Genomic DNA, 14,931 nt, shown 5'->3' with positions numbered 1-14,931 from the left:
CCCCAAATAACCCCACAATATAAAATGCTGGTTTCACTGAAATCACAAGCAGATGACCCATGAGGGAATACGAGTGTGGGCTGGTGGTACCTCCACATATTGATGTGGCTATTGCTTTCTGTTGTGAGTTTCAACATCTCTTTTATGCAAAATTTTAGCAAGAAAAAGTGTGTGTGTTGCTCCTCAGTGGCTTGAGTTTGGTTTTGAGTGACACAAATAGTAACACGTGAAATGGGAGTATGCAGGCTGGATAATTGCCTGCTAATTTAAGTAGACAAGCATAAAAATCATAGGTTAAATGTGACACAAAATTATTGAGAAGTTTTCAGCTTTGTTCTACACTACAATTTTTCAAGTGTAAGTCAATGTAATTGTTAACTAAGACTTACTGTATCAATACTAAAATTCCCACACCAAGCTAACTTTTCTATGGTTCATATGTTTCCTCCACAACTGAGGACAGGGGCCTGAAATTGTTAGTTGTTCATATTGTTAACATTTAAGTTGCTATTTAAGTATTAATGCTTCATAAGAAGGGTAGCTGTTACAATCTGTGAGCAATCTGGGGATGCCAAGGGAGCTGCAATGAGCACACGTAGCACCTCAGTCACTTGATCCTCTTGTCCATCTGTCTTTTGGCCAGCTGGACCTCTGTCCTTAGCATTAATATTGCTGCTGTTTATGCAATTCTGTACCAAGTCTAGTGGTTAGTCCTGTTCTGTGATGTTCTCCTGCTAGTACTGCTGTCTATTAGGCCAGTCCACGCCCTCATCTCCTTCCCTTCACCCAGGGAAGCTGTTCTCATCTTGCTTTTTCCAGCCTTTCATTGGCTTTCAACACCCTGGACTGCTCCTCTGCTGCATTAGGAGCCCGTTGGGATGTGTCTGCAGTTGGGGAATCTCCTAATGAGCAATGAGGAGCATGCAGTGGCGTCGGAGTGTACCAGCCACTTAGGCCAGTGGAGCCAATAAGGATTTTACCAGTCATGAAACACACAAAATCAATCCCAGAGCAGGCTAACAGCCACGGGGAGAGGTTTTAGTAATAACATAATAGATTTGATTTTCTCAGTTTTCATCAATAACATTTAGGGGAGATTGAAGTAGAGCTAAAAGGTTATCAAGCAGGAGAAAAGCTTTACTGCTATCACCCTCAATGTCCAAAAAAACCCAAACAAGCCCAGGTCAGAGTCACAGCAGACTGTTAGTGTGATAGTATTATTGAGCTATAAGCAAGAGGGTTGTGGGTAGCTGCAGTAGGCAGCCATCTGGAGTAAGCAATAGTAAGTAGGAGTAAGTATCTGTAGTAAGGAGGGAGCAAACCTTAGCTAGTCTGAGATCCTGAGATCTGGTGTAATTTTTTAGGCTCTCAAGGTTCACTTTTATAGTGAAATCTTTTTTTTGCTATGAGGATTTTAAAAATCTCCTTTTTTTTCAAAAAACCCCAACATGTAAGAAAACCTCCAGCAAGTACAGACCCAAATCAACAAAGTTCTTAGGCTGAATCTGCTTAGCCAGAACACAACTTCTCGTGCAGTATCATGTCACAGGCAGCATATGAGTGGGGAATGATGAGAGGATTTAGGCTAGATCCCAGGGGCCTTCCTTACGTGACCTCAGCAGAAGTAAAAATAAAGGGCTGCTGCTGGAGCAGGATGATGCTCACCCGATGTGAGCTCACGGTCTCCTGTTTAACAGGGACCCGTGCGGACTGTGGCAGTGTCACAGGGTCAAAGTGGCACTTAAATCCCGCAACAACAAACGCATTGCCAGCCTGAGGCAGGCAGCATCAATGAAGCGCTCAAGATGTGGCTGGAGCTGCCTCAAGGCAGTGAGTAATATTAAGGTTTTGTTGTAATAAATAGAGATAATTTGTAATTAAAAGCTGTTGCAACTGAGAAAACAGTACTTTCATGGGAAACCTGGGTAAAAATATCTGATCATATGAATATCTGATAAAGGTAACACTCATTGCTATGTGTCCGTCTCTAATGTGGCTGGAAAAGAGCAAACATGGCATATGTTGCCTGAGATATAAAACTAAATGTTTTGGTGGAAGGGATAGTGTTGAATTCTGGATGTTTCAATTAACATATGTAAGGCTTTCACTTTGCTAGGATTCAGTTTTGAAATACCCAGTGAACCGTCTATGCTTAGTCAGTTAGATTCTTAATTTAAGGTAAAGTCTGTAAATGTAAAGAAAAGTCAAGAGTGCTGAAGCCCTAATCACGAGAAAGCATGACTTCAGACTGAGAGAATTTTAGACAACAGCCATATTGCAAAATGCAAACCCTGTCTTAACGCTAATAATATAGCATTTGGTGTCACAAAACTTTCAGAGAATATATGCCTTACTGGTAAATAGTTACTAAACATGCTGGTGAGTTGAATAAAATTTTGCCTTAGGCAAATTTCTTCCTCTCTACATGATAGCACTAATCTTAATGTTGCTGGGTTACAGGGGAATTCTGCTGCACTTTAATAAGCTGCTCTCTAGCACTTTTTCTGTAAGAGTGTTACGTAAGATATGCAATCGTAAGAGAAAATCATAGAAGACAGGGCTGAAAAAGACCTTCAGAGGTCACCCGATCCCTCAGCCAGGGAGTTGGGCACAAGCAGTGCAAGTCTGAGGAATGACCAACCTTTCAGGTGGGGCAAGTGGGATTTTTCATGTATTCAAAGCAGCTGAAAGGGGATGGACTGAAGTAATAACATTCTTTAGTGATGAATATTAATATTGAAGTAATTAGATCTCAGGGAACTAGGAATTACAGGACAGGGAGATACCTTTCATGGCATTGACTCTGCTCCCCAGTTAGCACAGAGCCCCTTTCATAAATGGATGGAGCTGTCAGTTAATTACAGAAGGGTTTAGAATAGCCCTTGCACAGCCGTATTTTTTCATCTTCTGTTTATTGAAAGGTTATTTAGTTTTCATTGCAGGATGCTGAGTGTGGATTTGAATGACCAAAATCTGATTTGATATGCAAATATTGTATTCCTGCTAACAGAGTGCAGGAAGAGCAGCATAATAAATAATAAATTCCCCATTGAAGTTGACCCTTTCTGTATATGGCTAAACTGAGCTTTTATTGCTGTACATCTGTGTATCACTACACATAACATGCCAAATTCTTTGCAGAGGTAAATTGTTGGCAGTTTTATTCATTTATCCTCTTAGGCAGTTTGTGTTCTTAATGTTCAAAATATTTGTATTGGAATGTGACAGGAGCTCTCCAGGTTCTCTCAAACTCCTTTAGAAACATGAATACACAGTAAAGCTGAGCTAGGGGAAGCAAAAAATATATACATTGTGAACAGAACCAGACTGACATTTGAATTCTCATGAAATCATGATCCTTCATTTCTGGCCATGAGGACAGCCTGCTGCTCCATACCAGCCTTCTGTGTGGCCTAGCACCTGTCTCCAGGAGCAGCCCCAAGTAGATGTCTCAGGTCAAGGCAAACAGTGTTCTGCTTTTCTCCTAATACCTCCAGCCCCCAAGCATTTTCAGCTTTGAGGATTTTCACTCTTATAGTGGCTTGTCCTCTTTGTTTATCCCATTACAGTTTTTCTTCAAAGTTAAGAGACTCTGAACTTTTCTTTATTAAACATCAACGAAGCAACTAGTATTTTCTGCAGTGATGATTTATTGTTTAGATTTAATCAAAAGGAGATAGGTAGATACCTGATGGTCTTTTTCTTTTTTTCTTCTTCTTTTTTTTTTTTTTTTTTTTTTCAGAGAATTGTTATTCCTCTATTTGTCAAGCTCTACAGGGGAGCTATGAGGAGAATATGCTGCCGTTTTTCCAGTTCAGAAATGGGCATGGGGAATACTACAGACTGGAGCCTGCAGGCTTTCCAAGTATTTTTTGGTTGTTTCAGTATGTTTTTAATGTTGTTAATAATTTAGGATTTCTTTTCAATGTAATATTTGGATTGTAATAGAGACAAGAGAAGCAGAAGTCGGCTATTTTATTATCCAATGTACACAGTTTCATGTAAACCACAGAAAAATGAACAGATCAGCTACCCAATAACCCGCCAGAACTCACTGCTTTGAACTCCCCAGCCCTGCAACACAGCCCTCAGTGGTTTAACAAGGCTATAAAAGTAGTGCCCAAAGCATCCTATTTCTTATTCTTTGCATAAATTTCGTGATGGTAGAAATGATGGTACCTGCCCCAATGGTGACTGTTGTGTTTTCAAGCTCTCTTTCTAAGATCTGAAAACTGTGGGGCTGCTTAGAAAGTACAACTTTATTTGAGGAGTAAGGCAGCCTGCTCCAAGTTGATAGTGTCCTATTTCTGTGTCTCTACATCCTTCATCTCCTCAGTGCCAGGGCACTTTTGCTGTCCCATCCATCTGACGCTGTTTCCCGAGGGGAATTCACCACGGCAGGATGCTGTGTGTGTCTCAGCACTGCTGGTCTCCAGAGGGCTTATGTGCATGTCCTCAGGTCTCAGCATGATGTGCAACAGGAAAGGTTTTTGGCTTCACTTGTTGTTGGACCAGTTGGCCCAAAGTTTTCTTCATACTAACCTTAAAAAGTGGAAAAATAGAGGGAAAAAAAAGGAAAAAAAAAAAAAAAGGAAGCTGTCTTTAGACAGCTAGAATTTCATGTGACATCCTCAACCGTTTTAAAATAACAGAGGATCATCTAGCTTAAAGAACATTATGAAGTATTTATAATAGAGTGAGACTCACAAAAATGGATAAAGCCAAGGCATAAATATTCCCTCCACAGCAACATACAAGTCTGATTAAGCTTGACATAAGCCCAAAATATCTACTAGCTTCAAGAGTATGCATGTCAAAAGAAAAAGAGATCAGCTACATAAATATTGATGTTCTCTAATAACATGTTAAAATAGTGGATATGGAAAAGAGCGGACTGTCATTGAATGTCACTAAAAGCAAGATATTATTGGCTCTATAGTAATTTGAAAAAGAATTTTAGTTTCAATCTTGAAATGAAGTACTGCACAATTTGCAATCATCTCTAAGAGCAAGAGAAGCTAAACTACAGTTCATTTGGTGAAATTGCATTTTTTTTTCCTTTTTTCCATTGGAAAAGATCAAATGAATTTGAGCATTATCTGCACTGAAATAGGGTTTAGAACACACTAGTAGTAAATTAAATAGTGGTAATAAAATTTTAATAAATTATTTAATAAATTAAATAATGGTAATTTACCTACCACAGTGTCATGTCTCTGTATTCAGATGTAACTGAGATCTAGACTCAAATTAACTGTCTGTCTTTGTCTGAGTATGCAGTTAATCTCAACACAGTTAGCAGTTTTGTGCTGTTACTTAGAATGCAATACTAGAACTTTTAGAGTGCTAATATAAATACCATTTTTTACTATTTGTATTTTAGACAGAGGGAGCTCCTTGTGGAGCTGAATTTAGAAGTTTGTATACATACAACCTGCTACTGAAATTAAGATTTGGCAAGTAGTGCAGGGCTTTTACGTGTACTTGAAGTTCTGTGAAAATTGTAAATATTAAATAAATCTGCTTAGGAAGGATAAAACATAAAAGGTTTTATGACTAATGACATCACCTAAAATATTGTTTGTGCAGGTTATTTTTCAGAGCAACAATTTCCTGATATATTGTAGCATCTTATAAAATGGTTTGATTTCAGAAAACAGTAATGTTATGAAGAGATACTCTGCTTTTGTGCTCCTTGGCTTTGAGAGACATTTGTTTTCAACTCAGACACATATTCTTGCTGAAATGAAGCACTATGATCATCAATTGATTCTGACTCAGTTTAAACTTACTTAATTTTCATGTGAATATGTACCTGGAACAACAAGAGGAGTGACATCAGGTGACCTTTTTCCGTCAGGCAGTTTAAGATCTACTCCTTATTTATATCTCTTTGCTGGTCTGCAGGCTAGTTAAGAATAGATGCATTTTATAGTCCCTTCCATAAATAGTTTTAAGATGCTACTTTAGGGGGTGGTTTGCTGTCAACATTACCGGCGACAGTGTTTCACTCTGTGTATTTTCAGTTCCTCTCTCCCTTAAATCCTTGACTGCCTCTTCTACTTGTCTTTTCCTCTAAGCTCATGCATAGCATCACAGCATAAATACATTAATAGGAACTGAAATATATATGCATCTAGCCAATGCATTAAGAATACAAAAAATAAGGATTTTCCAGATCATGCCTTTGGTAGCTGACCTAATTTTTGGTTTTAATCAGTTTACAAAAGGAAATTTAAGTAAATATTTCACACTTTAAAAGGGTTAAAACAGTAGGAGGCTTTAGACCAGATCCTGAGCCAGTGTAAACTGGGATTGTGAATTTTTTAACTGACAGCAGAGCTGTGTCTTATGAGGCAACAGACATCTCAGCTAGACTCCAATATATAAGTGAAGGAATAAAACCAAGAGGCAAACTTTGCCAAGAGCTATGCAGCATATATGGAACTAATAAATGGCAGCACAGAAAATGACAAAAAAAAAGACTCCTAGTTACGGTGAGTTCGGATTAAGCTGGTGAGCACAGCGTGCTCTGAAGGGGTAGCTACTGCCTCTGAAAGTCAGTGTGGTACCCAAGATGGCCCAGAAGCAGAATCATAACCACCACATGTAGAGATTGGTAGTGCTAAAGAAAGCTCCTGCTTCAGTTCCTAGGAAAAGATGGCTCTGCAAACATCATCTTCTCTGGAACATGTCAGAGAAGTAATAGTGCCAACAGTAATAGTGCCATAATAATGCAGAAGTGTCTCCAGCTCCTCCCAGAAGAGCTACTGCTGGGAAAGGAGCTGATTTGATGGGAGGGATCCCATCGCATGTAGTTAAATTGCATAAGTGTTCATTTGTTAAGTGCTCCTCCGAACCGGGCTTAGCAGCTCTCCAGAGGTGCACCCATCACCGGCTATGGAAATCGTTAGGCTGCAGAGCACACAGAACCTCCGGTTACCTCCTTCCCTTTGGTAGTACCATACTATTTTTAAACCGATGCCTTGCTGGGCCGTAATTGTTTTTGACAAATTTCTGTCTATTGTCCTCGTGTTCCGCAAATTCACATGCGCTATCTGTGCATGCGTATTTTAGCCTACTGCAGTCTCACAGGAGCAATAAGTGACACCTCATGTCCTGTCACTTTTATTTTATGGACTGGCTGGAACAATGATTTAGATATCAGAGGAAATGAGTACACAAATTCATCTGATAATTTAGATCAGAGAACTCCTCTGCTGCCAGTACAGCTTTGCAGGTTTATACCAGCTGATAGCACAGCCCTGATGCCCATTAGACAGCAGTGATGTGATTGTTTCTATGTGTATGCTGGTTACATGGTAGTATGAGTACATACAAATTAATGAAATTCACTTCTCAAAAAAAGTTTAATGGATCATTGAGTCAGGCGTAAATACATGGTGGGCCTCACTACTAGAGTCTAGGCAGTGATTCTGTATTGACAAGTCGTCTTTTCTCTTACGGGGACCAACTACTTTCTCAGCAATATATTTTTTTTTTCTAGATGCAGTATTTTAGTGGTAGAATTTCTGTCTTCCCCCCAAAATGCATGTTAGGAAACCTCTTGGATACGTTTAGCGCTGCTTACAACAAATTCTTGGGCATAGAACAGACTGTGACTCATTTTCCCAACCATTTACTGAGGCATCAGAAGTGTGCTCTTTCAGTGGTCACATCCCCAGAAAATCTTATTTTCTGTAATCAATTGAATTGTTTTATGAAGGCCTGTGATGTTACTACTGAGTGTGGTGGGCAGGATTATGCTCCACCAAATAGCGTAACAAGAGGACATGCTAGCACGGTGCTGCCCCAGCTGCTGTGAGGAGGGATAGTCTTTGGGAAGGCCGTGTCTGGGGCTGCGTCAGACTCAAAGCTTCCTCAGCACCCTGGGGACATGCAGCTGGTTAAAGCCATGACAACACACCTGATTCCCAGCATGAACTGTAACTCGTGCCTCCGTGCTGGCCAGCTGTGCTGTTCCCTGCAGGCTGCATGGCCGCTTGCAGGGCAGATCAGAGTGTGGTCACCAGATCCCCACTTACTGCTGTGGAGGGACCTCTTTGCGTCTGGCTTTTTCTGAGCTTTGCAGTAGTGACCCTGTGGAATAGCACTTTACTCTTGTACAAGCTCAGGGTATGGGTTAGAAGAAATCAAGTCTGCGTTGCCTTTCCATAAGATTTCCTTTGCCTAAGCAGGGACAACTTTAAATACTGAAGTAGTTTAGAATCTAAAGTGAAGAAGAGGCGGGTTAACTCCCGTATCAGCATTCTTTGCAGTGCCTTTGAGAGGAGCAGAGCTGCATGTTTAAGGGACTTTCAAGCAAAGTCTGCTGTGAATACGAGTCAGAATGTGGCACAGGCTCTGACACCAGTATACACAAGCAGATCTGTGTGGATAATGTGAGCTTTTTTTTCTTTTTAATTTTAGAATCAACCTTGTCCTATGTTAGGCAGCTGGAGGCCAGAGTAAGACAGCTGGAGGAGGAAAATCGCATGCTACCCCAGGTGGGTGACTTTCTGTTGGTGGGAACAGCAGTGGGTAGCTAGGCAGCAACTCCTGAGTCTTGTGACTTGCTTGAGATCAAGTCCGTACGCCTTGTGATCTGACACTGCATTTGGGTAATCGGAGGCTCTTGCATCTTTGGCTTCTTTTTCTCATGACTGGTGTATTTAAGACTATGGCAATGCTTTCATTCATTTTTCTCCTCTGCAGGTATTGGTACCTTGCTAAGAAAAAATCACTGGAAGCTACTACTTACGTTATAATTAAATATTCATTGATGAATTGAAAATTGCAGTGAGCTGGCCCTTTACATTCTGGTTTTATTCCATTAGATTCTTGTAATTAGAGTATCAAATGCATTTTTATAGTTAACTAAAATGTTTTGCCCTGAATACACAAATGTATTATGTAATATTTGGGTTATACTGTTTCTAATGTTTTGAGGGATATGGCAGGTACTTAAATGCAAGACTGAAATCAAGTCAAACAAATAAATAAACAAAAAAGAAAGTTTTCCAAATATGTTTTAAAAAGGAAAATTTTAGACGTTCATTACGAATGAATCAGACACTTGTAATTTTTTATATATGAAAATGCATGCTAGACTACATTTCTATGGAATTAAAAATAAATAATCCTTCAGAAAATCGGTTATGACTCCGCATGAAATTGCCCTCTGGAAGAAAAACTGCACTTCAGTCAAGTGAAGCACTAGTTTAAATGAAGTAATTGCTCTGAAGAATGAAAATATTTTTCATTGAATTTAGAACACTGTCATTTGAATAGAAAATCCAAGATAACAGTAAAATGTGGGAAGAAGCAAAATCCACTGACTCTGATTTATTCATTTATATAAGCCAAGATGCAAATTCTTAGCTGGGAATATTTACTTTCTTAAGCAGATTTTAAGAAAAGTTTTTGTTTGTTTGTTTTTAATTTATTTTTTATTTTCTTTTTTTTTTTTTTTTTGTAGTGTAACAATTGCCAAGGCTTCTTTAGTTTCTTCTCTTCTTTCGGTCTTGACTTGTTAGGTGACTTTATGAATTATTTAATTTCTCTGTACCCTAATTTGTTGTTTCTGGAAAAGACGGGCAACAGGAATGCTTGTATCCAGTAACATTTACATGATCTTCAAGAGGAAAGAAAGGACTCCTGTCTGATAAGGAGTGTTATTTTCTTGTTGAGGAAGGTATTCAGGGCAATTGCTAAAAAATAATAATAATAATAATTTGCCTGACAAGTACTGTTGTGATTTGTCTTAGATCTGAAAGAGTACGGCGAGATAAATGATTTAGAATATTTTTTGTGGGCCACCATTAGAAGTGACCGTATATTTTATTTTTTCTCTGCTTTCGAGGTGTCTGGATGGAGGCCATTAAGTGGGTAGCCTCATCATGGCAAAGCCTGGAGCACCCACATTCCCAATGTTGAGCTCTGTAAAAGTATTTTTCCTGGGGTGTCAAAACCAGAAACTGGGAAAACAGCGCCTCCCCCTGTAACTATTGCGAAAGTGATCAAAACAAAGTATGCTGAATGTGGGATATTTAAGAGGGGAAACTAAGGCAGGAAGTTTACAAATTGCTTTTCAGTGACACACAGGTCTAAAGCTTGTCATATGTTTGGTTTTGTTGGCGCCAGCATTTTCAGTAGAGTTCTGAATAACATCCCAACACCTCTGAATAGTTTATCATAAGAAATGATGAGTGATGTGGGGCACGTTTCCTAGCATGCCTTCCTCACCATTCCTGCTCAAGAAAGTCATTGCTTTGGGGAGAGGAAGAAATGAAGACATGAGGCTTATTCTGATAACACTGACATAACGTTTGTATGAGTATTCTTGGGGAGTTTGTTGTCCCTGTGAGTGACACCCTGAACGTGCTGTAACTGCTGATCAGGCCACAACAGAAAGACGAGGACACTGGGTGGAAATGCATGATTTCCTGACACCCGTTTGGTTCCAGTCAATGAGAGGAATTGGAGCTTGTTACGCCAAACACAGCACTTGACAAATCAGCTGAAAATATATGACAAACTATGCAACAGATGAGGGGTTTTGGCCCAGCTATTACCTAGTTACACTGCTGTGCCTTAAATTTTCACCCGTGCTCCAATGAGAGTGTCTGTTGTATTTTACGCAAGTCTCGGTTATTTCTCCCTGGTTGGCATTTTATAGCTCTAGGAGGGGTGGAAAGTGGCCGAACTGTGCTTAGTGTGAGAGAGGTGACAGCTCCCACTCGTCACCGGGACTCACTCTTCCAATAGTTCTTACTGGAGAGTCCCCTCCTTGCCACCTAAGACACTCTTTTTCTCTCCTCCTGACGCACTTCTGCTCTTTTTCCCCCCTGCTTTCTCATAAGTATCTATTCTATTCCTCCTTTTCTGCTTATGCATCACCCATGAAAATATACCAGCACATTTGTTGGCTCCCTCTCTGATAAATCACTCCTTTCATCTACCAGTTGGTTATGATTCTTTGCAGTTTCTTTTGCTTTGCTTGTCTCCTTCCATACATGGTTTCCAGATGCTGCAGATCGTTGACGTAAAGGTTTTACTAATACTGAGTGGCAAGAACTTTTCCAGGGAAGATAAGTATTTAGTGCTGCCATCACTGCTCAAAGGGAAAGTGAGCTGAGTTTGCTCTGCTACATGGTCTGACAGACTTCCTTGTCTGGCGAAAAGCAGTACCACTGAGTCAATATTTTAGTCTGATCAGGTAACAGGAAAGGTATAAAAATAAATATAAAAAAGACTGTTATTGTCTCTTCCTGTTCTGTACAGTTTTTCTGGTGGTGGTTTATAGCATCCCAGTGGATTTAAGAATGGTGAGAAGCTATAGTTGGGCACTAGGTTTGCTTTGTTGCTAAAGGCTATGGTTAGCTGTTTTCTTTTTTTCCCCATATAGCATGGAACAAAATGTGATCCAGACTCTTTCAGTTTCTGTCCACAGATAGAATTTTTAAGCAAGAAAGCTTAACTTTCCAAGATTTCTGGTAGGCAGCTAGATCTCCTGTGGAGAATGCCAAGCTCTACCAGATGAATCTGAGAGGAGGGGTGCCCAGAGCTAGCCCTGGTACCTGGTGCTGGTATCAAGAGGATGTAAGGATCAAACAGTGCATTCATATCCTGATTACAGCTTCATGGGCTGGGTTATTATACCAGTTAGGTCAGTGTGTAACTTCAGGTGACTGAAAACAGGAGAGCTCTCCCAGACCTTATGTGGTTCCTAGCTGCTAACTGTGTTTTATGCTACTGAAAATGACATCAGGCTCTGGTGTCCACATGTCAATTAACTGAGGAGTTCCTTATTTTTTCTTAGGGATACTATTCCAGGGCTGATAACCCAAGTTGAAATGTTATGAGAACGTGGACATCTGTCGTATAATGACAATGAATGCATTTTTAAAAAGATATATAAAGTAGCGGGCAGGCCCTACCCCGAACAGCTTGAGCTCTGTAGTCGCAGCAAGATGATTGAGAAGGAACACAGATGTGTCCATGTCCACCTAGGATTTTGCAGGAAATATTTCTATCTTTCTTCTCTTCTGTTACATTATCACATTTTATTTTATCCTACATTTCCAGTCTTTCAGAAATCCTCTTGCTGAGATTTATGCTCTTAATTTTTCCCTCTGCTTGGCCTGATTTTAGTTATAAATCAAATTAGAAGATGGGGACTTTTTGGTTAAGCCCACTTTGTATTCACTCACTTTGTGAAATCTGTGCCATTCACAATCTAATATTTTGTCTCCTTCTTTCCATAGCACGTAGAATAATAGAGGAGAATTCTTCATCAAGAATGTGATTAAACTCACTAAACAAACCCATATTATTTAATCACATCATCAAATATTTGCTGAAAGTAAATCAGCAGCATCCACCAAGCTAGTTCTTTCAAGTAACCTTATCCTCAGTTTTTCAAGTAACCTTATAGTATGAGGCCATTAATATTGTGACATCAATTTATAGCGGATGAGGTTCTGATCAGCTCTTTTTGTGTGTGTTAAGATATCCTAAATATAAAATTTCCACCAAGGTTTGGATGGGCTTGCCCATATGGCAGGAATTTATTTGCCATTTTACTAAGACACAAAATTCAAACAAATCAAACAATAAAATTGGGACACTATAAAAGGGGTCTCCTGTTTAGAGGAAAGGACATTCCCCCGCTAAAGGAAATTTTACCAGAGTACCCTGGATTTGCCAAATTTTAGTGTTGATTTTTATATACGTGTCCTGTAAGATTCTGAGATGCTACAGCCTTTTTCTCTAACAGGTTTATTAGTCAACAAAAGGGGTTCCTGAAGGGCCTGCTGAAATGGCTGCTTTGAAGGTGTGTAGCCAGCACTACTTTGGACTGTGCAGAAAGACTGTGCATTTAATTTGCCATGAAGATATGTGACTTTAGGCAGAAATGTGGACAAGTATGAGATTCTACTGAAGTCTTTGAGCACAGGAATTATTGTGAATAACAGCAGCATTTTTAAGTTTTATATTTCAGTTGACAAAATGTATCCTAACAAAAAAATATTGCTAATTTGTTTGGTGCATATTTATCCATCAGCACAACAGTTCATTGCTTCCTGTGTGCTCCTTCTCCTGCCTGTTTGAAACAAGCTGACAGATACAGCCTGTGTTTTCTTCAGAGCTAATGGGGAATTGAGGGCTGAGGAAATAAGAAGAAAAAAAAAAGTCTGAAAGTCAAATGGTGATTGAACTGGCATGACAGTAACCCAGCAGGAAGAGTACACTTCCTCAGTCAACCACTTGCTTCGGGGATAAAATAAAAGCTTCCTGAAGCACAAGGCTTTTCATGTTTGCTGAGGCAGGACTTCCTATGGTAAGTGCCTAGTGGGTAGGAAAATTGTGTTGCCTGCTCAGGAGGTGGCTGCCGCTGTCCTCGGAGCGCTGATATACTGGGTGTCTCCTGCTCCTTGGCTGTTCCTGCGTGGCCAGGGGAGAGGGCTGGTTGAGCAGGAAGCCCCCTTCAAAGGGAGCTTGTGGATAAGCTGAGTGCAATTCCGGTTGTGCAGTGTGTTTTGCACTGCAGCGGTTTTCATTCATGACTGTCCTTGTCATCCATGCAAACAGGAAAAAACAATGTTTTCTGCTGGCACAAAGGCTCTTAATTAGTTTCTCCCTCAAAGAGAATCCTTGTTCTGCCTAGGCACAGTGCACAGTGCAGCGTTTGCTGCTGGCGCTGAGGGAGAATGGCCTGAGTGTCCCCAATGTTTTGCAGCCAAAGAGAGGGAGATACTAAATTCCCATTCATCTGTTTCTTTGTTAAGCAGTCTATGGGCTCCAGGCAGGTTTCCAGTGCTTTCTCTTCACTAGAGTTGCTTACTGCTATTAGAATTAGATATTTTATGGATTTACTTACATCAGAAAATGAATCTGCCTATTTACTAGTTGCACATCTCTATCTTTGTGGCAGAATATACAGGGAATATTATGTGTTTTACCTCCTTTAGGCAATGTGCTTGCCGCAGCTGTATAATTTACCCCCAGTAAGCGCTTGACTCGGAGAATCCCAGCTGCAGACCATGCAGTAGCTTGGGCAGGGGGGCTGCACAGGGGCAATAGGGAAGTCTGCTGGTGTACCATGAAGGGAAAAGTCAGTTCTTCATCATGTATCAACTGTGTCCAGTAGCATTTACTCTAAGTGGCTCCAAATGTTTAAAATTAATACAGATTTCAGCACTGCTATGTGAAGCCAAGTCTTTATCCTTTCTGTTTGATTTGTTTCTATGTCTGCAGCTTGGTTTCTGGATAGTAAATGAAAAGACATGTTCTAGACACGAGGACACATGGGATGCCCATTGTGAGTGACTGAAGAGAAATGCGCAGTGTGGCCTTAGAGAAGAAAGGGACCAGGGAATCCTCCTGCTTCCTGAAGTTCTTTCTGAGAATATGGTTATAATCTACTAGCCTCGGTCTGGCAGTGGTGGGAAAGGGACCCAGCGGAGAGAAAAGCAGGTCACGTTCTGGTGAAAGGATAAACATTGCTAGACTCCCCACTGTTGAACAGCTGCTGTGACCGTAGGTCCAAGAAACAAACTTTCTGGGCTCCTCAGGCATCTTGTTTGCAGATGTCACCACTTCTGCAAGAGTATTTTGTCCTTTACTGCATGAAAAACTCATCATGGAGTGAATAGGAGTGAAGTGTCTTGGGGCTCACAGGACTTGCTGAGGAAGAACAGGCCTGTGTTGCAAGTGGCACAGTCCTCTGTCTCCTCCAGAGCTCCAAAGAAGGCAGAAGCTGCAGTTGCGGAGTGGCCTGACCTGAGCAGATTTGTCTAAGACTTGCTCAGAAGCAAATCTTGCATCTTGCTTCCTGTGTGATTCATGCTCTTCCCAATGACAGGTGCCCATGCAAAAGGGGAAGGTAATACAAAATTATCCTTGATTTCCTTGAGTAGAAAGACACTC

The 14,931-nt window shown here is 40.4% G+C and overlaps 1 protein-coding gene across 5 annotated transcripts in view; it reads left to right on the top strand.

The window, feature by feature from the left end:
- The window catches only part of CCDC85A (coiled-coil domain containing 85A), a 79,798-nt gene that overhangs the window by 53,517 nt on the left and 11,350 nt on the right, over positions 1-14,931 (top strand). For 4 of the 5 annotated variants that reach the window (XM_010214826.2, XM_010214817.2, XM_088520552.1 and 1 more), the window contains exon 3: positions 8,431-8,507. The exons of the other annotated variant lie outside the window; for it this stretch is intronic. In XM_010214826.2, the coding sequence (XP_010213128.2) occupies positions 8,431-8,507 (77 nt within the window). The remainder of the gene's footprint in view (positions 1-8,430; positions 8,508-14,931) is intronic. 5 annotated transcript variants of the gene reach the window in all.

The sequence above is a fragment of the Tinamus guttatus genome, unplaced genomic scaffold, assembly GCF_059628265.1.
Source record: "Tinamus guttatus ecotype Peru unplaced genomic scaffold, ASM5962826v1 Tinamus_guttatus_pri_ptg000090l, whole genome shotgun sequence".
In the NCBI taxonomy this organism is placed as follows: Eukaryota; Metazoa; Chordata; class Aves; order Tinamiformes; family Tinamidae; genus Tinamus; species Tinamus guttatus.
This window is presented reverse-complemented; position numbering and strand designations above follow the sequence as displayed.